Raw genomic sequence first — 22,778 nt, forward strand, 5'->3', positions numbered from 1 at the left:
TGGTCTCTGTCTGGTTCTTTAATCATTTCTGTCTGTGACATAATTAATTTGCTAGGTGTAAATTAATTAAGGTGGTGGGGTAACACCAGGGGCAGCCAGGGGCAGTGTTAAATGTGCTTCAGCCACCTGGCCGGATGGTCCCAACAGCCTTCTTAAATCCTGAAGCCCTCCTGCTCATCAGCCACCCCTCAACCACTCGGGAACCTCCCCCCATAGCTGCTGTCAGCCCCACGGAGCAGGAGGGGGAGGAGCAGCAGACCCCCCTATCTCCCATCCTCCCCCGGGTCTATCCCCCTTCAAATCCCCCCCAGCCTTCCCCCCTCACACCCTTCCCCCACCTTGGCCCATCCCCCCTCACTCCCATCCCCTGCCCTGTTTTCCCTCAAATGCCCATGTCCCTGCCCTCAGTTAGGTTGGCCGCCATCTCTCAGTGTCCCCAGTGGGCTTGGCGCCAGGCTGTTCTTGGGGAAATGGGAGGGGCAGAGTGGGGGGCAGGGGAATATGGGGGGTGGGAGAACATGGGGGGAACAGTGGGGCCAAGGCAATGGCAGATTAGCCACTGGGACAACAGAGTCCCCACCCCATTTCCCAGCAGGAGTCCTGGGGCGGGGGACTGCAGGAGAAAGGGGTGGGGATGGGCCCCGACTTGCTCTGGCCCAAGGCCCTACAAAACCCTTGTCTGCATCTAGGCCAGGGGACTGAGGCTGAGGGGGCAGCAGCTGAGCGATGGCAGGGCAGTGGCGGGGGGACAATGGAAGCTGCCCCCAGTTGTTGGGAGCGCCTGGTTTCCCCCCCTCGTGAGCATTTCAGGGTGAATCTGCCCCATGGCCATGGGGGGTTGGGGGTCATCGCCTGCCCCTGGCTCCTTCTCCCCAGCCAGCCAGAGGTGCCCCAGATCATCCAGAGTTTTGGCGGGAAATCAAATCCCCCACACACCCCATCCAGCAACCCCGACTCTGTGAGAGGGGAACTCCACACCCCCGCACCTGTCCTGTCTCCCCTCCAACCCCCATCCCTCCCATCTCCCCTCCATCCCCCATCCCCCTTCCAACCCCTGTCCCTCCTGTCTCCCCTCCAACCCCCACCCCTCCCATCTTCCCTCCAACCCCCACCCCTCCCATCTCCCCTCCATCCCCCATCCCCCTTCCAACCCCCACCCCTCCTGTCTCCCCTCCAACCCCTATCCCCCGCCCGTCCTGTCTCTCCTCCAGCCCCCAGCCCCCACACTGTCCCATCTCCTCTCAAACCTCTGCCTCCTATCCCCATCCCATGTACCCTCCGATGGAGAACTCCCTTTGGCGTGACAGCCCCCCCCCCAAGGGTCGTACTCACTCCCTGGGGTTAGGCTCTCTGGCCCCGCCACCTCCTGGGGCTGCACCTCTGATCCTCCAGTTCCTGGCCAATGGGAGTGTGGAGCTGGTGATCAGAGGGGGGGGCAGTGCACGGAGACCTGTGGCCCCCCTGCCTCCAAGCTGGACCTGCTGCTGGGTGGGGACTACTAGTTTTATTAGTAGTTTTACTAGACATTTTTACTGGCCGGCTGCCAGGGTCCCTGGGTCCTGAGCAAGGCGACCCAGTGCCTGGCATTCCGCGACCCAGTACTGAGTCGTGACCCAAACTTTGAAAACCTCTGCACTAGGGCACAGGATCCATGTGATTGAAACGCAGAGCAGGGCCCAGCCCCTCCAGCAGGGGGCGGCAGGAACACGAAACACACACACACACACACACTGGGGGAATGCTGCACTTCTGTGGACACACAGAATTCTTCTGTCCCGCATAATGTTGTTTTTCCCGCATAAAATACATTCTGCCCAAGGAGTGCTGCAGTTCCGCATTGTGCCCACCAGAGGCCGCTGTGGCACCACAGCAGCCAGCAGCATGACCACAGCCCGCTGTTCTGGCACCGCAGCGGCCCCTGGTGGGCAAAAGGCCAAACTGCAGCACTTCTGGGGCAGAATGTATTTTAAGTGGGGGAAAAAATTCTCTGCCCGCCCGGTGCTACAGAATTCCCCCAGGAGTAGACACCAATTGTGTTTTATCTCCATCAGCTGGGGAAGGAGAAATCAGTTCAGTGGGGAATGATCACAAGTGAATCAGAGTTCGCTGGTGTAGCAGGAACTGCTGGGTAGGGTCACACTGGGAACTATTGATGAGCTCGCCTGAACATTAACTACCAGTGGCTGAATTAAACCCACTTCATGGGCAACAATTTACATTCATGGAGCACCAGGATCTGGAGTTAGAACGTCCAAGGCACTAGGCCAGAACCCCACCGCTCTACGTTCCCTTCACCGCTTCTCTGATTGCAGCCTCTGTAGGTCTCGAGTTTGGAGGCAGAGTTCTTAGGATGGTTTGTTGCAGCTTGAGCCATCCTCTTGTTCAGTCTGTTAGCTGCTCTGAGTAGGGTGACCAGATGTCCTGATTTTATGGGGACAGTGCCGATATTCAGGGTTTGTCTTATATACTTGCCTAAATCCTCCACCCCGTCCCGACTTTTCACCCTTGCTATCTGGTCACCCTAGTTCTGAGTTCCAGCTCAAATCAAGAAAGCTAGTCCTCCACGCTATCTCTGTCCCTTCTGAACAGGACTTTCTCCCTGCCAGCTCTGTGCCTGGCGCCCTTCTGATGACACAGCTTGGCCATGGGGTCCCTTTCCACTGGCTCCCCACTCCCTGGGTCCCTTCATTTCTGGTCCCAGTTACTACCTCGCTGGCTGCCGGTGTCTCTCTCCAGGTGCTGGGCAGCCTCCCTCCAAACTCTACCAGCCATTTCCACCGGGAGCGCTCCGGGCTGCAGGGAGCTGCTGCCTGCAGTCCCATCTGTTTTCTTTCTCACTCTACTTCAGCTGCCCAGGAATCCTTGGGGTTCTCTCCACCACAGCTGTTTCATGGATGTTTTCAAGGAATCCCCCCTCCCTCAGCCCCAATCTCCAGCTGCTGCTCCTTATCCCAGCTGGGAACCCCGCAGTGACTCCGTCCCTGCTCCCCAGCCAGGCGTCCCCTCTGCTGGACCCAGGGCTCAGGGCAGAGCCTGGCTCTGAGCACCGAGATCCCCTGAGGGTCCAGCTGGGTTTGGGGCTGGGAGCAGGGACTCTGAGCTGGGCCTTCACCTGCTACCACCAGCTCCATGGAGTTGCCTGGCTCTGACCAGACGGGCGGGTCCCACTTGGTGCTATATTGGCAGCTCTAACTTCCTGTGTCTCTCTGGCTCACGTTGCGAATGGGAAACTCAGCCACATCCCCAGCAGGCTCAGTGTCCTGCAGCACGTTCAGGTTTCCATCATTGTAGAGAAGGAAGTTCACGGTCTGATGCCGACCTCGAGAGTGGACAGTCACGGTTCCCCCCCAGGGCGACCCCCAGCTGGGGCTCAGGGAGATGGAGGGTTTGGGGTAGTAGGTTTCTGCAGTGAGAAGGAGACCAGATGTGAGACAGACCCCGGCACAGTCACTGTACTCTGTCCTCGCCGTACAGAGACAGTTCCCCTGGGAGAAAACCCAGCCAGAGGAACCTCTCCGAGATCCCAGAAATTCCTGGGAGCTAGGCCCGAAACTGCCTAAGGACCTAAATCCAGAGCACCCCTCTGTACCTGTCTAGCTTCTTAATGGCCCCCCAGCCCAGTGTCCCCCTCCCCATCCCTGACCCCCCATGGGCCCATCTAGCCAGTATCTCCCCCCGGATGAGTACACAGCAGCCACCAGTAGCTGCTGCGTCTCTGGGTCCCCGCCGAGCACTGGTGAGACTGCGACTGTACAGTTCTGGTGTCCATGTTTTAAAAAGGACCTTGAAAAATTGGAGGGGGGGGCATAAAAGAGCCATAAAAATCATGTGAGCGCTCGAGAATGTGGCTTAAAGTGAGATATTTCAGGGGCTCAATCTCATTTCGCTGTGGAAGAAGATTGAGAGGTGTTTTGATTACGGTGGAGAAACACCTTCCTGGAGAGAAAATAACAAGTCCCAAAGTGCTCTTTAATCGAGCCGCGAAAGGCAGAACAAGAACCAGCGGTTGTCAGCTGAAGCCAGAGACATTCAAATTAGAAGCCCGGCACCAATTTTTAACACAGAGGGTGGTTAACCACTGGAACAAATTACCAGGGGAAGTGGTGGATTCTCTGTTTCCTGATGTCCTCACATCACAACTGGGTGTCTGTCTGGAAGGCGTGTTTTAGTGAAACACAAGCGATTGGGCTTAATATGGGGGTAAGTGTGTGAAACTTCCTGGCCTGTGAAATCCAGGTCAGATTAGGAGATCAAATGGTGGCCACGTCAGGCCTAAAAATCTCTGAATCTATGAAGTGTGCGGGAGGAGGAACAGATTCTGCTGTTTTACTGTTTCGCCTGCTTGTTCCCTAGAATCAATAGTGAGCAAGTGGGGTGATTTGGGGAGCAGCTGAGACACCCAAACAGGCTGGCCAGGGGCAGACACCAGCCCTGCAAGGGAGAGGTGGGCGTGGCAGTGACTTCACAAGGGCCTTGGGCAGGAACTCAGCCTATTGGGCAAAGGTGGTGAGGCGGCTGGGACCTCACAGAGCTCCCTTGACATCAGACATGCAGTACAGGGGGGCAGGGCAGGGGGAACCTCGGAGACCCCTGTGGCCTTGCTGCAGCAAGCCTCCTTCTCACCGTCTCTCCTGGAGGATTTGTGTTCACGCACCTGAGTGCTAAGGAGGAGCTTCTATGAGAATTTTCTCCTTTCCAGCTTGATTCTATCCAAAGCAGACACCTCTGTGAAGAAGGTAAGATTCTCAGTGAGGGTTGGAACATTTCAGTCTGATCCAAACTTTGCCAGCTGAATGCTGGGCTCAGAAAACACAAGGTAAATTGGCAGGAAAATGTCGCACCTAGGAATCCGCCCCTTAATACCTGGTTAACTAATAGATCTCAAAATGTAATTGTAAATGAGGAATGATTATCGGACAGGTGTCTTTCTAGTAGGGCCCTGCAGGGATCGGTTCTTGGCCCTACACGATTTAACATTTTGATCAGTGACTTGGAAGCAAATATAAAATCATCTCTGATAAAACCTGCAGATGACAGACAGATTGGGGGAGTGGTAAATAACAAACCGGGCACGACATTGATACAGAGCCATCTGGATTGTTTGGGAAACTGAGCACAAGCAACATACCTGTTAGTTTGTCAAATGTAAAGTTATACCTCTAGGAACAAAACATCTGGACTATATGTACAAGGGGGGGGCTCTATCCTGGGAAGCAGAGACCCTGAAAAAGACTTGGGGTCATGTTTGCTAATCAGCTGACCATGAGCTCCCAGCTGGACACTTTGGCCAAAACGGCAAATGCGATCTTTGGATGCCTACACAGCAGAATCTCAGCTAGAAGTGGAGAGGTGCATTTGGCACTGATGTGACCCCTACTGGAATATTGTGTCCAGTTCCGGTGTCCACAATTTGAGACGGATGCCAATAAATTGGAGACGGTTCAGAGAAGAGCCACAAGAATGATTAAAGGATTAGAAAACCGGCCTGATAATGATACACTCAAGGAGCTCAGTCTATTTAGCTGAACAAAGAGACGGTTAAGGGATGAGCATAAAGGAACAATATTTGCTAATGGGCTCATCACTTTAGCAGACACAGGGATAAAAAGATCCAATGGCTGCAAGTTGGAGCTAGACAAATTCAGGCTGGAAATAAGGGGAACATTTTTAACTGACAGGGTTTGAACAATTTACCCAGGGTTGTGATGGATCCTCTATAACTGGCATTTTTAAAATTAAGATGGGATGTTTTTCTAAAAAATCTGCTCTAAAACAGGAATTATTTTGAGAGACGTTCTATGGCCCATGTAATACAGAAGGTCAGACGAGATGTTCAGAGTGGATCTTTCTGGCTTTGGAATCTATGATTCACTGGGGCCTTTGGAATTTGTCCTTTTTCGCTTGCCTTTACCTCCCTTCCTCTTGTCTTTTCTTTTCTCTTTCCTTGTCCCATTTCTCTCTGCTGCTCGTCTTCCTGACGAGGGTGGGGCTGTTCACCAGCTGTCCTTGTGAGAGGCCCTTGCAAAGAGCTGCCCTGGAATTGTGTGCTGATGGTGATCTCCCCCAGAATGATCTCCTATGGGGACTGATGCGGTCGTCTGCCCATCTGTTCCCTTGCTCAGCTCCCAGCCCAGAGAGTCTCCACACGGATGGGCTGAGCTTGGGGTTCTCACTGAGTTAACAGGGAGGAGACTCAGGTCCCTGTTGGCTGAGTGCAGCGAGGCCGAATGCTCAGTTCAATGGCATTTCTTTGTCTGTAACACAATAATTTTTGAAGACAACGTTAAATTGATTCCAAAATTTCTAGGCATCGGTGGGAAGAACCTTGTTGATTTTGGTGACAATTGGAAAACAGCAGCACCAGAAAAGCCTGATTTTCTGCACCACGCCCATTAAATTGGTGCTGTAGGCAGAGGCGCTTTGTGACATCAGAGTTAACTCAGCCAGTCAGTGCTAACTCTCTCCAGGTGATTTGCATAATTCAACCCCATTGGTTAAAATGTGTCAACCTGCGGGTTTCAATGGGGAGAGATGACCCAGGCAGGTGGCAGGGTGAGGATTTAAGATCAGGGTTAGTGGAGTGCGTGAGTGATGGGCGGGTTGCTGAGTTATGGTCGATGTCACAAGGTTACTGCTCAGCTCCTCTGTCTGCAGCGCCACATGGGCACCGACTGCCAAGGGGAAGTTTTTGTTGACCTGAAACTTCTAAAACAAGAAGAACAGACAAGGAATGGCTCAGACGATTTGACAATAAAATGTAGGGTTTGGGGCATTGACCATGCAATTGTTACTGGTTCAGGGATGGAAACTGGGCCTACATAAACAAACAAGTGTCCGACCCTCTAGTTAGTCTCTTTTAAGGTCGATTAAATAATTTTCAACTAATTATTGATATGATGAATTTTGCTGCCTTCTCTCCTATTACCGAATATGATCAGTTTATGAGTCTCTTGAATGTGGTAGTTCTTCTAAAATCAGGGTGAATAAAAGTGATTTTTTGGAAAAAAAAAAAGCAACAAAAGGGATTTAAAAAAAATTCAATTGGATTATTTTTATTTATATTAAAACAGTTTTTTTTTAAAAAAACAAGACTATTGGGGATTAAATTTGAAATTATGACTACCCATGTTAATGCCTAAACTTCCTATAGTTTAGTCTATGTTTGCTGCCCAGTTTTAATGGACGTCAAACCACTGAATTCGTGGAAGTCGTTGGCTGAGCACCTGGAACCAGAGTTTGTTGAAATGGTAAAACCAGCTTTTGACAGCAGTAGCCTCTTCTGCAGGCACAGAAAGAATATTTTCTTCATTTCAGTGTATTCAGCTAATTCAGTTCAAAGACACGTTCATTCAAATTTCCGATACTGACGGGGAGTTGAGAAAGCAGGAAAGCTTCTTTTCCTCTTCCAATCTATGAATAAATACTACATGTGGGGGTTCAAATCTGAGCGATACGATGACCAGAAACAATCAGTTCATTTCACTAACTGCAGCTACCGCCTTACATCAGTTAGGTTAAAATGAAAAATACGTTTTGGTACATTTTTTTGCTATTATGTATTCAGAACATTTAAGATCATTTTATTTAATTAATAAATATATTGAAAATGCTGTTTCTGTGCATTTTTGCTTGTATTTGAATTTCCATCCAACAGAGCTTGGGCAAATTAGAAGTAAAAAAAATCATTGTCATCTAGGCAATAAATGCATCATTTGCCATTTTCCAACATAATAAAAATGTAAAAATTAGACTGAAGAAATGTAAATTACTCCATATAACTGCTTAAATCAATGTGCATAGATATATTTACCATCATGGTTAGCAAAAGAAAAAAGCACCAAATTTAGTATAAAGACTATATTTAATTGCAAATCACCCTTTTTAATAGTTATCAACTAATGAGAATCATTAGGAAAATAATTAAAAAGTACAAGTGTAAAACATGATTAAAATCAATGGTTTAAATCAATCCACCCTGATGTCTAGTTCTGGGATTCTGAATTTTGGAGGCCAGACTGAGACCCTCATTGACTAGGAACAGCCAGAAACAAATTCTGGTCCTATTAGCAGCCAAGCCTCTAAATCCAAGGAACAATTGAAGGCAGTAGGAGACTGAGGGACACTGAGAATTTCCAACTGTTGATTCCAAACCCAAAGACGTGACTTTGGCTTGGATGGGGAAGAAGCAGAAAATCGCTAGGGATTCTTGCCCCAAACAACAATCACCCATTCTCCTTTTGAGCTCAAAGGTGTCTAATGCTCATGGCCTACTCAAATCGCACTACTGCTAGGAGTTAGAGAAGTGTCTCTGTCCCGAACAGAGGAGGTGGAAATAGAGGTAAGACGCAAGAGGTGGTTACACAGCAAGGCTGTGGCAGAGCCAGAAAGAAAAGCATAAGAAAAAACATTGATCAAAAATGTTTTGCATTTAAACCTGAGTTCTTAAAGAAAGGAAATATTATCTGTAGTTAGTGAACTGAATTGAAACCTTCTACTCACCATGTCCTTCGAGATGTATGAACTGGTAGATCTCATCCCCTCACACCTCGTTTTTATGCACAGATTGAAGGAAGAAAACAAGTTTGCTGCTTGGTCAACTCCCCAGGGGTTTCTTAAATCCAGTGAATTTGTCATTGAACTGAACTAGTTGAATAAACTAAAACGAAGAAAGCAACAGAGGGTCCTGTGGCACCTGCGCTTTCAAAGGAGGCTACTGCTGTCTAAAGCTGTTTTAGCACTTCAGGTAATTCTGGTTCTCGGGGCTTCAGTGGTTTGACTGTCCTTAAAACTTGGCAGTAAACATGTACTACTTAATATTGGTTTTTTTCTATTCTCTTTAAATTATTTTAAGAGATTGTAATAAGGTTAGGGCTTAGCATAGGTTGTCAATTTCAAATTTAATTGTAAGCAGGTTTAGTTTAACAAACAAGCCTGTGGTTAATTTAATTTAAAAAATCCAGTTCCTATTTTAAAAATAATCTATTTTTCATCCATCTGCCTAGGGATTGAAAAGCCTCCTAGCTCATCTCCCAGTCCAGGAAGGGCTGATCCTCCTCGATCTAAGGCCTGGGGCTGGGCTCCTCACTCTGTACTGGGCTGAACTGAAAGCCCAGATGTAAATTCTAGGAATTTGGATCTGGCCTTTACTGGCCCAATGCTGCACAGCGCTTACAGGGCGGCTTTTCCTGGTTAGATCTCAGAGCGCTGACAATGGTGGGTCAGTGCTATAGACCCTGTGACTGATGCTCTCGAAGGGAGTGTTCCTCTAGTGCTCAGTGCAGGGCCTGGACACAGGACTCCTGGCTCCATCCCTGGCTCTGTCACTGGCTCCCAATGCGACCCTGAGGCAGTGAGTTCTCTGGGGGGGGGAATCATTCTGTCACCCCCTGGTGGCCGATGCTCCCTGCCCCATCGCTCCGATGACTCCCCCTGGGTTCATGCTATGGAGGTGGGTGGGGGGCACCCCTGCACCCCGGGGGCTCTGCCCGTTGGGCCCCCGGCTCAGGTTGATGGTGGTGTACAGGACGGGCTCGGGGGCAGGGGCCGCCCCCTCTGCCCCCGCTTGGTCTGCAGCTCCTGGCGGTCCAGCTTGGCATAGGTGAATCCCTCAGTGCTGGGGTCGGGCTCCTGGGGCTGGGAGGGGAGAGAGACACCCGTGTAGGGGTGTGTGTGTGTTAGAGTGACCAGATGTCCTGCTTTTATAGGGACAGTCCCAATATTTGGGGCTTTTTTTTTATATGGGCTCCTATTATGCCCCACCCCCATCCCAATTTTTCACACTTGCTCACTGGTCACCCTAGTGTGTATGTACGTGTGCCAACACCAACACACACACACCAAACCATTCTGATCCCAGCCACGAGGGGGCAGAGATGCCCCCCACAACCTCCCCCCCCCCCATTCCCAGTTGTTCTGACATGCTCTGTCCTGTCCAGCAGGGGGCTCTGGAGAGCTGCTCTTGCCTCACCCCCATCCAGGGAATCCAGCAACACCCCCCCCCCCCCCCCGCCGTACCGGGTCAGACCAAAGGTCCATCTAGCCCAGTATCCTGTCTACCGACAGTGGCCAATGCCAGGTGCCCCAGAGGGAGTGAACCTAACAGGCAATGATCAAGTGATCTCTCTCCTGCCATCCATCTCCACCCTCTGACAGACAGAGGCTAGGGACACCATTCCTTACCCGTCCTGGCTAATAGCCATTAATGGACTTAACCACCATGAATTTATCCAGTTCTCTTTTAAACTCTGTTATAGTCCTAGCCTTCACAACCTCCTCAGGTAAGGAGTTCCACAAGTTGACTGTGCGCTGCGTGAAGAAGAACTTCCTTTTATTTGTTTTAAACCTGCTGCCTATTAATTTCATTTGGTGACCCCTAGTTCTTGTATTATGGGAATAAGTAAATAACTTTTCCTTATCCACTTTCTCCACATCACTCACGATTTTATATACCTCTATCATATCCCCCCTTAGTGTCCTCTTTTCCAAGCTGAAGAGTCCTAGCCTCTTTAATCTCTCCTCATATGGGACCCGTTCCAAACCCTTAATCATTTTAGTTGCCCTTTTCTGAACCTTTTCTAGTGCCAGTATATCTTTTTTGAGATGAGGAGACCACATCTGTACGCAGTATTCGAGATGAGGGCGTACCATCGATTTATATAAGGGCAATAATATATTCTCAGTCTTATTCTCTATCCCCTTTTTAATGATTCCTAACATCCTGTTTGCTTTTTTGACCGCCTCTGCACACTGCGTGGACATTTTCAGAGAACTATCCACGATGACTCCAAGATCTTTTCCTGACTTGTTGTAGCTAAATTAGCCCCCATCATATTGTATGTATAGTTGGGGTTATTTTTTCCAATGTGTATTACTTTACATTTATCCACATTAAATTTCATTTGCCATTTTGTTGCCCAATCACTTAGTTTTGTGAGATCTTTTTGAAGTTCTTCACAGTCTGCTTTGGACTTAACTATCTTTAGCAGTTTAGTATCATCTGCAAACTTTGCCACCTCACTGTTTACCCCTTTCTCCAGATCATTTATGAATAAGTTGAATAGGATCGGTCCAAGGACTGACCCTTGGGGAACACCACTAGTTACCCTTCTCCATTCTGAGAATTTACCATTAATTCCTACCCTTTGTTCCCTGTCTTTTAACCAGTTCTCAATCCATGAAAGGACCTTCCCTTTTATCCCATGGCAGCTTAATTTACATAAGAGCCTTTGGTGAGGGACCTTGTCAAAGGCTTTCTGGAAATCTAAGTACACTATGTCCACTGGATCCCCCTTGTCCACATGTTTGTTGACCCCTTCAAAGAACTCTAATAGATTAGTAAGACATGATTTCCCTTTACAGAAACCATGTTGACTATTGCTCAACAGTTTATGTTTTTCTATGTGTCAGACAATTTTATTCTTAACTATTGTTTCGACTAATTTGCCCGGTACAGACGTTAGACTTACCGGTCTGTAATTGCCGGGATCACCTCTAGAGCCCTTTTTAAATATTGGCGTTACAATAGCTAACTTCCAGTCATTGGGTACAGAAGCTGATTTAAAGGACAGGTTACAAACCTTAGTTAACAGTTCCGCAACTTCACATTTGAGTTCTTTCAGAACTCTTGGGTGAATGCCATCTGGTCCCGGTGACTTGTTAATGTTAAGTTTATCAATTAATTCCAAAACCTCCTCTCGTGACACTTCAATCCATGACAGTTCCTCAGATTTGTCACCTACAAAAGCCAGCTCAGGTTTGGGAATCTCCCTAACATCCTCAGCCGTGAAGACTGAAGCAAAGAATCCATTTAGTTTCTCCGCAATGACTTCATCGTCTTTAAGCGCTCCTTTTGTATCTCGATCATCAAGGGGCCCCACTGGTTGTTTAGCAGGCTTCCTGCTTCTGATGTACTTAAAAAACATTTTGTTATTACCTTTGGAGTTTTTGGCTAGCCGTTCTTCAAACTCCTCTTTGGCTTTTCTTATTACATTCTTGCACTTAATTTGGCAGCGTTTATGCTCCTTTCTATTTGCCTCACTAGGATTTGACTTCCACTTTTTAAAGGAAGTCTTTTTATCTCTCACTGCTTCTTTTACATGGTTGTTAAGCCACAGTGGCTCTTTTTTAGTTCTTTTACTGTGTTTCTTAATTTGGGGTATACATTGAAGTTGGGCCTCTATTATGGTGTCTTTAAAAAGCGCCCATGCAGCTTGCAGGGATTTCACTTTAGTCACTGTACCTTTTAACTTCTGTTTAACTAACCCCCTCATTTTTGCATAGTTCCCCCTTTTGAAATTAAATGCCACAGTGTTGGGCTGTTGAGATGTTCTTCCCACCACAGGGATGTTGAATGCTATTGTATTATGGTCACTATTTCCAAGCGGTCCTGTTATAGTTACCTCTTGGACCAGCTCCTGCGCTCCACTCAGGACTAAATCTAGAGTTGCCTCTCCCCTTGTGGGTTCCCGTACCAGCTGCTCCATGAAGCAGTCATTTAAAGTATCGAGAAATTTTATCTCTGCATTTCGTCCTGAAGTGAAATGTTCCCAGTCAATATGGGGATAATTGAAATCCCCCACTATTATTGAGTTCTTAATTTTGATAGCCTCTCTAATTTCCCTTAGCATTTCACACGGGGGGGTGAGTGACCGACCCGAACCTCCATGCCCAGCACTCTCTGCCCTCCATGTCTGGCCGGGCCCCTGGGGATGGACCCGCCTCTCTTGGTACCTGGTGTCGTGTCTTCCTGAGCCAACACGTGTGTGGGGGGGGGGGGAGGGGGAGATACAGGGTCACATGCCTCCTCCCAGATTTTTGCCAGGGTTCACACCAGAACGTAGCCAGGAATAGCTTCAGTTATCTGAGCTGGAACTCAGAACAGCAAACAGAGATGGCATAAGAGGATTTCTCAAGATATAACGAACCATCTTAAGAACTCTGCCTCTGAACTCAGGACTGTCACGGACTCACATGCCGTGCCCACTCTTGGCCCCGTGTGGTCCGTGGGGGGAACCCCCTTCAGTGAGACAGCCCTTCTTGGGGGCCTACTCTCTCTCGGGGGTTAAGCCCCTCCACCTCCTGGAACCGCAGCTCTCAGAGCCTTAGCACACCTGTTTCTCATCATGGGCCCCCACAGGGAGTCCACTCGCTCTGGACCCCCGGGGCCTCCACTTACAGAGGGAATAATGCAACCCTGTTCTCTAGACCGGAGCGACTCTCAGCCAGGGTAAAACAGGAGGGTTTATTGAGTGTCTGAACACAGCACAGGAAACTCTCAGGGCCTCAGGCCTGGCCTCCCTCAGCACAGTACATCTAAGTCTCTCCTGCATCCAGGTGGGCTCTGCCTGCTCTCTCTCTCTCTCCAGTCCCAAGCCCCCCATGCTTCCCAGCTGAGATTAGGGTTACAGTTGTCTCTGACCAAAACTTTGACTCCACTATGTCTTCTAGAGAAGTTTGCAGCTCCATCAGACGCACAAGCAGCCATCTGTTTGGGGTTCAATTGACAAGCATTTAACTCTTCTAAGATGTCACAGATGCAGCCAATGTGTCTTCTATAACCTGAACATCTAGAATGCATCTACTGGCCTACCACAGACATCAAGATAACGTACACAATGTCTTAATACTTGATGCCCATTTGCATCGGTGCATTCATCAGCCATGTATGCCCATATTTTGAATATGGTGGGAGAGTTCTTCACTTTTTCAACTGCTGAGTCTTTCACTGTTGCACTGCATGCTTCTAGAGAGTCAGTTGAGTTTCTTGCAGAAAGATAGCAAGCATTTGCCAGTCTTGTTCGAAACCAATGTCCAACTTCAGGATGAACAAGTGACAATGCACTTAACATTGGCCTCCAGTTTGTAGTGTGTGGTATCTCTTGCTTAAATAGAAAGTATGATGTGACAGCCATGTTAGTTCGCATAAACTGAGTTGTGTCTCCAGCATTCTTAACAGCCTCATTAAGTTCTTCTAAAATTGGCTTTGACCCTTACTGATTTATAAGGCTTTCTGCATTTTGATGCAGTCCGGAGGTATGGTGGTTTGCAGCCTTTTCATATATGTTGCCAGTATTGGCTTAGCTGATCAGTCTGGCAAAACAAAACTGCATGCAGTTCTGGTCACCCCATCTCCAAAAAGATAGATTGGAATTGGAAAAGGTACAGAAAAGGGCAACAAAAATGATTAGGGGTATGGAACAGAGTCCATAGGAGGAGAGATTAAAAAGACTGGGACTTTTCAGCTTGGAAAAGATACGACTGAGAGGGGATATGATAGAGGCTTATAAAAACTTGACTGGTGTGGAAAAAAATGAATGAGGAAGTGTTATTTACCCCTTCACTTAATGCAAGAACCAGGGGTCACCCAATGAAATTAATAGGCAGCAAGTTTAAACCAAACAAAAGAAAGTATTTCTTCACACAACGCACAGTCACCCATGGAACTTTTTGCCAGGGATGTTGTGAAGGCCAAAATCATAACAAAGTTCAAAAAAGAACTAGATAAGTTCCTGGAGGATAGGTCCATCAATGGCTATTAGCCAGGATGGGCAGGGATGCAACACCATACTGCCCTAGCCTCTGTTCAACAGAAATTGGAGTGGACGATAGGGATGGATTGCTCGCTGATTCCCTGTTGTGTTCATCCCCTCTGAAGCACCAGGGAGGGGCTAGTTATTGAGTGCCCGGCCCCCCAGTGCTCTGGGCCCCCCGCAGATGCAGGCGGTGCCCTCCCCATGCTGAGCCCTGCTACGGCCCCGCTCCCCACTGACAGCCCTGAGTAGAGACTGGCCCGGCTGGGCCAGCAAGTGGGACCCCGGCGCCCTCCAGGGGCTGCTCGGTGGGGAGCCCGACGCGCCCAGCCCAGGGGTGGATCCTCTAGCGGGTACCGCAGGGGCTGGTGCTCGCAGCATCAGGGGTTCAATCCTGGGGTGCCCTGTCAGGTCGGGAGCTGTTTGGGGGGGAGGCAGGGGTGTTTGGGGACAGGGGGGGTTGTGCCGGCATCTCAGCCCCCCGAGGGGAAGGGGAAGCGGCTCGCCCCTGGGGAGATTCTCTTCTCCGCATGGCTGAATCCAGGCTCCTGGGGGTTCAAAGAGATGGCGGGTTAGAGAGGCCTGTGTCGCCCTGGGCCCAGCCCCTGGGGGGAGCAAGGGGCAGGTCACCTCACCTAGGGCACCTCCCTTGGGCGTCTGTAATAGGCCTCAGCCAGGATCAGCCCCAGGATGAGCAGGACCACGGTGCCCAGTGCCAGGTGGGTGATGTTGGCGCGGGTGAAATCCAGGTGCCCCAGGGGGGCTGCTGGGGGGGGAAGGGAAGAGTCACTTGGTGGCACAGATGGGGAGATCAGCAACTGCCCCAGGAGTGGAGCCCCCAACCCCCCCCCCCATCCAGCAGGTCCAGCGCAGCCCCCCTCTGGAGCTCTCCCAGGTGCGGCATCTCTGGAGCCTCCCTGGGGCTGGACCCCCCAGGGAAGGCCGTGTCCTGCTGTCCCGGGGGCTAAGCCTCAGCTTCCCCGGTGAAGGGAGCTCCCAGGAGGATGAACTGCCCCCGAGACAGCCGGCACCCCAGTACTTGGCCAGGGGATGGGGACAATCAGAGCCTGAGGGTCTTATTAAGCTGTTTTCAGATAAGCCTGCAGCTTTTGAGGGACGTAGTTCAGACCTGGGTCTGTGTTTGAAGCAGGCAGGCGTGTCTGGCTCAAGGCACTGAAGTCCCAAGCTGGCAGGGAAAACAGGCTCAGAGGTAGTCTCAGCACATCAGGTGGCAGTACCCAAGGGGGTTTCTGTGATCCTATTTCCTAGAACTGGAAGGGACCTTGAAAGGTCATCGAGTCCAGCCCTGATCAAGTACTGATTTTGCCCTGGATCCCTAAGTGGCCTCCTCAAGGATTGAACTCACAACCCTGGGTTTAGTAGGCCAATGCTCAAACCACTGAGCTATCCCTCCCCCCATCACAGGTGGTATGTAATTGTCCCAGGTCCCTGGGTGGGGGCTCGAGCCGGTTTTACATTGTGTTATTGAAAAGGAACCCCTAGATACTGAACCCGGCCCCTGTTGCTGTCAACTCTGACGGGCAGAAGGGTTACATATGAATAAGCCTTTAGATTTTAGATTCTAAAGGATTGGCAACAGCGTGATTTGTGGGTAAGATCTGATTTGTACATTGACCTGGGTCTGGGGCTTGGTCCTTTGGGATCGGGAGAACCTTTTTTCTTTTACTGGGGTATTGGTTTTTATAACAATTCACCCCCATAACGAGTGGCACTGGTGATGATAGTGGGGAACTGGAGTGTCTGAGGGAATTGCTTGTGTGACTTATGGTTAGCCAGTGGGGTGAAACCAAAGTCCTCTCTGTTTGGCTGGTTTGGTTTGCCTTAAAAGTAAAGGAACTCCATTTTGGGGCTGTAACTGCCCTGCTCTAAGCAATTTGTCATGAATTGACACTCTCAGAAGTGTCCCACCAAAGCCAGCATCATTACAGCATTTGAGCCGGGAGCCCTGTTCTCTGAGGGATGAATTGTTCCATTTCTCCCACTCACCTTCTCCCCCCAGCTCCGTCGGGGGCTGATCCAGCTGCGGGGGCCCAGCTGGGTCGGTTCCCTCTGTGGGATTAAAACGAGCATCGGCTGAGAAGGGAGATGAATGGAACCGAGGACCCAGGTCCGGGTGGGAAGAGGCTGAAACGGTGACACTGGTCGGCCCACAACACAGCGTTTCTTATGGCTTTAATTGTCCGGGCTGGGGGGGAGTGAATTCAGCGCTGCAGCCCCTGCCGGTTGGGCAGCCCCTGGGCCCCGACTCCTCTGTGCATCCCCAGAGCAGGGGCAGCTGGGGGAGCATCCCCTGGGAAAGGCCCCTGCTCTGCAGCTCCCCCTCGGGGCAGGGATCCCCCCTCCCTCAGCCCCAAACCGCCAGCAGCTGCTGCTCCCCCCTGACAGTGAAACACCACCACCACCACCCCCCCAGTGGGCCCCAGGGCTCAGGGCAGAGCCTGGCTCTGAGCGTCCCATCAGCACAGAGATCCCCACAGAGGCTGCCTGGGTGCGGGGCTGGGAGCGGGGATGCTGAGCCGGGCTCCTCACCTGCTACCACCAGCTCCACAGGGTCGCTGGGCTCAGACTGGACAGGCCGGTCTGATTTGGAGCGATAAGAGCAGCGGTAGTTCCCTCCATGTCTCCAGCTCACGTTGCGAATGGGAAACTCAGCCATGTCCCCAGCCGGCTCCGCGTCCTGCAGCAGATTCTGGTTTCCAACTTTGTACAGAAGGAACCTCATGTTCTGGTGCCGACCCCGACACCGGATGGTCACGGCTCCCCCCAGGGTGACCCCCTCGCTGGGGCGCAGGTAGATGGAGGGTTTGGGGTAGCTGAGCTCTGCAGTGAGAAGGAGACAGGCTGTGAGACAGACCCCGGCACAGTCACTGCACCCCGTCCTCGCCGCACGGTCCCAGAGATGGGGTCCCTGGGAGAAAACCCAGCCAGAGGAACCTCTCTGAGATCCCAGAGATTCCTGGGAGCTACACCCAAAACTGCCCGAGGACCTAAATCCAGAGCACCCCTCTGTACCCATCTATCTAATTAATGGGGCGCCGCAACCTGGGAGCTGGAATGCCTGAGTTCTACCCCAGCCCCAGTGGGGTCTAGTGGCTAGATTGGGAGAGGGCTGGGAGTCAGAGGTGCTGAGTGCTGCACACAGACAAAAGGTGAAGAAGGATAATTATCCCCCATTCTTCCAAGGGGAAATGGAAGCACAGGCAGGTTCAGTGATACCCCAAGGTTGCCTGGGGGCAGGGATTCCCCCTCCCTCATCCCCCTAGCTCCAGTAGCTGGGGAACCCCCCAGTGACTCCGTCCTCGCTCCCTGGCCAGGCATCCCCTCTGCTGGGCCCAGGGTTCAGGGTAGAGCCTGGCTCTGAAGGCTCCATTGTCCAGAGACCCTCTGTGGGTCTGGCAGGCTGTAGGGCTGGGAGTGGGGATGCCAAGCCAGACCTCTCACCTGCTACAACAATCCGCACGTAATCACTGGGATCCGACCAGTTGGGTGGATCTGATCCAGAGTGAGATTGGCAGCTGTAGCTCCCTGAGTCTTCCCATCTGGCACTGGGGATGGTGAATTCACCCCCGTCCCCATCAGCATCCAGATCCCAGATTCGGATTCCACCTTTATACAGCAATAACCTCCTGGCCTCGCACCGACACTGACAGCGGATGGTGACGGCTCCCCCCGGGGCGATCACCCTGCTGGGGCTGACGGAGATGGAGGGGCCAGGCACAGGGAGCTCTGCGTTCACACACAAACAGGACTGAGATGGGGAGACATAAACCCCTCCCCGTGTGTCTGTAACCTGCCCTTAGTGCCTAGCCCCAGGGACAGCGCTAGGGCTAACAGACACCTCACTGCATCCACCGTCTGTTACTCCTGGGGCAATTCTGCACATCTGTGGAGGCGCTAGGGTTGCCAATTTTGGTTGGCTGTATTCCTGGAGATTTCATCACATCACATAATTTTTAATTAAAGATTCATCTTTAATTCCTGGAAATTCCAGGCCAATCGTGGAGGGTTGGCAACTCTAGGACGTGCAGAATTCATTTTTCCCACATAATTTTTTTTTTTCCTGCATAAAATATATTCTCCCCAAGAAGTGCTGCAGTTCCACCCTTTGCCCACTGGAGGCCGCTGTGGTGCCAGAGCAGCCAACAGCATGAACGGAGCCGGCTGTTCTGGGGCCACAGTGGCCTCTGGTGGGAAGAGGTGGAACTGCAGCACTTCTGGGGCAGAATTTATTTTCTGTGGGGAAAAACATTCTCTGCCTGCCCCGTGCTGCAGAATTCCCCCAGGAGCAGAAGTTCATCACAGCACCTGCCGCAGAACCAGGTTAGGGCAGAGTGGGGCACCTAGGGCTGCTGGGGCGGTCACAGACTGGGGCTCAGGAGCTAGTGGGGTGACAGCGTTGAGTCTGGGGAGGGGGCAGGGGGGCTGCAGGGTCACATGGGGATGGAGGTTGTGGGACAGGGGCTGATGTGCCTGACTGAATGGGAGAGGCTTCAGGTCAGCCAGGGTCTGCATGGAGGAGGCTTCCCAGCTTCCTAACAATCCCCCTGCCTAAAAAAACCTTCTCCCGCCCACACCCACCACCTTCCAGGTTCACTCCCAGGCTCCTTCCCTCTCCCTCACCTTCTCTGTTACCCCTGACTCCCCCAAGCCTTTCCACTACTTCAGTCGGGTGCAGGAAATACAGTTCTGTCACGCATGGGTGAATACCCCCATGCGTCTGACGAAGTGGGTTTTCACCCACGAAAGCTTATGTTCCAATGCATCTGTTAGTCTATAAGGTGCCACAGGACTCTTTGTTGCTTTTTACAGTTCTGTCACGTGATTTAAATGAATTTCTCAAGGTTCTATGTTAATATGCCTAGAGAGGAAACTATTTGTCAAAAAAAATTACCAGAATCTTTTTTTGGGGGGTGGGGTCTGTATAGTTACAGACATACTCGCTGACAGATATTTTGAAATAAATGACCAAAATAATTGAAACTGGCAGGATTATATTGTGTTATTTTGACAAATAAAATATGCAGAATTTTGCTGAATTTTCAGATATTTTGTGTAGAATTCCCCCAGGAGTAGGACTCCACAGGAAACCTGTGGGCTGGGTTCTGACCTCAGCCCCCCGGGGTCAATCTGGAGTCACCCCTGAACGCTATGGGGACAGGGCTGGGTTCTGATCTCAGTCCTCCATGCTCAATACAAGGAGGTTGAACTGAGTTTTGAGGGGAAATTTCTGGGGTCAGCTCCTCTTGTCCCCACCCCCTCTCCCATCCTTAACACTAAAGTTTCCCCAGGCCCACAGATACTCACTTCCAGACACCCTGCTCCACCCAGCAGCCAGCCAGCAGCCTGGAAAGGAGACAGCTCGTTAGGGTCCAGTTCCCAGAGTACACCCTGGTCTCAGATCTCCCCCCCCCCCCCATGGGCACATGCCCTGGCTGTCTCCGATACTCACCAAGGAAGAGGACGGTGAGAGCAGACGCCATGACGGGGCAGCGAGGGGCCCCTCAGCGCTGCCACCAACACCCCAGTGCTGAGCTCCACCAAGCCCCAAATAAGAAACTCAGCTGGTCACTTCAGCTACAGGAAACCAACGATGTCTCATCTCTTCCTGTGTCCATCACACCTTGTCTCTCATCTACCGGCCAAATATAGTGCAGCCAAAATAAGCAGAGGTCTCTGCAAAACTCTGGCAAAGTGCCACGTGTGACCGGTTTGATCACAGAATCCCCCTTGGGAACTGCCCACTGATGTGCCAAGACCACTTCTGCCCCTGCTTTCCCTCTGCCCGCCTGGGACTCCAGCACCATGTCTTGTTGAGCCAGACACGCCAGTCTGCTCCAACACAGACCCAGGGTCTGAACCACATGCCCCAAAGCTGCAGACTTAAACTGAAAGCAACTTAGGCTAGGTCTACACTACCCGCCTGAATCGGCGGGTAGAAATCGACCTCTCGGGGATCGAATTATCGCGTCTCGTCGGGACGCGACAATCGATCCCCGAATCGACACTCTTACTCCACCAGCAGAGGTGGGAGTAAGCGCCATCGACGGGAAGCTGCGGAGGTCGATTTTGCCACCGTCCTTACAGCGGGGTAAGTCGGCTGCGATACGTCGAATTCAGCTACGCTATTCGCGTAGCTGAATTTGCGTATCTTAAATCGACCAACCCCGTAGTGAAGACGTAGCCTTACAGAAGTGTTCCTGCCTTTAACACTCAGCTGCCCAACTCCCAATGGGGTCTAACCCCAAATAAATCCGTTTTACCCCATATAAGGCTTATACAGGGTAAACTCATAAATTTTTCGCTCTCTATAACACTGATAGAGAGATATGCACAGCTGTTTGCCCTCCCCCGCCAGGTATTAATACATACTCTGGGTTAATTAATAAGTAAAAAGTGATCTTATTAAATACAGAAAGTAGGATTTAAGTGGTTCCAAGTAATAGCAGACAGAACAAAATGAATTACCAAGCAAAATAAAATAGAACTCGCAAGTCTATATCTAAGAAAACAATACAGATAAAAACCTGACCCAGTAAGCTTCCTTTTACAGACTAGCCTCCTTCTAGTCTAGGTCCAGCAATCACTCACACTCCCTGTAGTTACTGTCCTTTGTTCCAGTCTCTTTCAGGTATCTTTGGGGGTGGAGAGGCTCTCTCTCTAGCCAGCTGAAGACAAAATGAAGGGGTCTCCAAGGGGTTTAAATAGACTTTATCTTGTGGGTGGAGACCCCATCCTCTCTCCTATTCAAAGTCCAGCTCCAAGATGGAGTTTTGGAGTCACATGGGCAAGTCACATGTCCATGCATGACTGAGTTTCTTACCAGCCCAGCCATATTCCTGGGACAGCCCCGATGTGGATTGGCATCTTTGAGTTCATTGTTGGCTTAAGTGGTTCTTGATTAGGCACTTAATTTGCAAGTCTTTTCTCAAGAAGATGATGAAATGCTTTACTAAGGCTATCAAGCAAGTATATAGCCAATATTCCTAACTTCAAGTAGAAAAAAAGATACATGCATATAAATAGGAGGAATGTATTCAGTAGATCATAAACTTTACATAGATGTTACATGGAATAGGTAGTTGTAACAATGTGGTTCCGGCGGGACCCAACTGAGAGTGCCAATTCAGGACCAATTGCTTAAAACAGGGCAGTTACAGCCCAAGGCTGGGGTTTTTCCACCTCTAAGGCAAACCAAACCAGCCAGACTAAGAGGACTTTGGTCTCACCCCACTGGCTAACCACAAGTCACACAAGCAATTCCCTTAGACACTCCAGTTTCCCAGTATCACCACCAGTGCCACTCGTTATGGGGACAAATGGTTATGAAAACCAAGACCCCAGTAAAAGAAAAAGGTTCTCCTGATCCCAAAGGCCCAAGCCCCAGACCCAGATCAATATACAAATCAGATCTTACCCACAAATCACGCTGTTGCCAATCCTTTAGAATCTAAAGGTTTATTCATAAAAGGAAAAAGATAGAGATGAGAGCTAGAATTGGTTAAATGGATTCAATGACAATGACAGTAATGGCAAAGTTCTTGGTTCAGGCTTGTAGCAGTGATAGAAACTGCAGGTTCAAATCAAGTCTCAGGAGTCCATCCCCAGCTGGAATGGGTCATTCAGTCCTTTGTTCAGAGCTTCAGTTTGTAGCAAAGTCCCTCCAGAGGTATGAAGCAGGATTGAAGACAAGATGGAGGAAAGGCATCAGCCTTTTTATAGTTTTTTCCAGGGGTAAGAACACCCTTTGTCCTTACTGTGCAAAATTACAGGAAAATGGAGTCTGGAGTCACATGGGCCAGTCCCTGCATATTTTGCTGAGTTACAAGGCGTATCTGCCTCCTCTCAATGGGTCAGTTGTATAGCTGATGGTCCTTAATGGGCCATCAAGCAGGCTAGGCAGAGCTAACACCAACTTGTAGGGGAAGTTTTCCAGAAACATAGCATAAATTTGAAATATATGCAGTATAGAGCCAATATTCATAACTTCAACTACAAAATTGATACACACATATAGACAGCATAATTATAACCAGTAAACCATAATCTTGTCTTAGACACCTCATTTGACCCCCTTTATACAAGATTTGGTGCCACTACAGGACTTTGGTTGCAACCATGTTCTATATGGTCCCAGTTCAAATCAATAACGTGACACCCCCAACGCAAAATTGATGCAGGAAGGGATGACACAAACATCACTGATTGCATCCCAAGAGCTCCCCATCCTTG

At 50.2% G+C, this 22,778-nt stretch overlaps 1 protein-coding gene across 1 annotated transcript in view; it reads right to left on the reverse strand.

The window, feature by feature from the left end:
- The window catches only part of LOC135893069 (immunoglobulin superfamily member 1-like), a 127,762-nt gene that overhangs the window by 84,503 nt on the left and 20,481 nt on the right, over nt 1–22,778 (reverse strand). Inside the window, exons 5-6 of the mRNA XM_065420858.1 lie at nt 17,991–18,275; nt 17,079–17,369 (exon numbers count right to left, since the gene is read on the reverse strand). Of these exons, the coding sequence (XP_065276930.1) occupies nt 17,079–17,369; nt 17,991–18,275 (576 nt within the window). The remainder of the gene's footprint in view (nt 1–17,078; nt 17,370–17,990; nt 18,276–22,778) is intronic.

Source organism: Emys orbicularis, chromosome 21, assembly GCF_028017835.1.
Source record: "Emys orbicularis isolate rEmyOrb1 chromosome 21, rEmyOrb1.hap1, whole genome shotgun sequence".
NCBI lineage: Eukaryota > Metazoa > Chordata > Testudines > Emydidae > Emys > Emys orbicularis.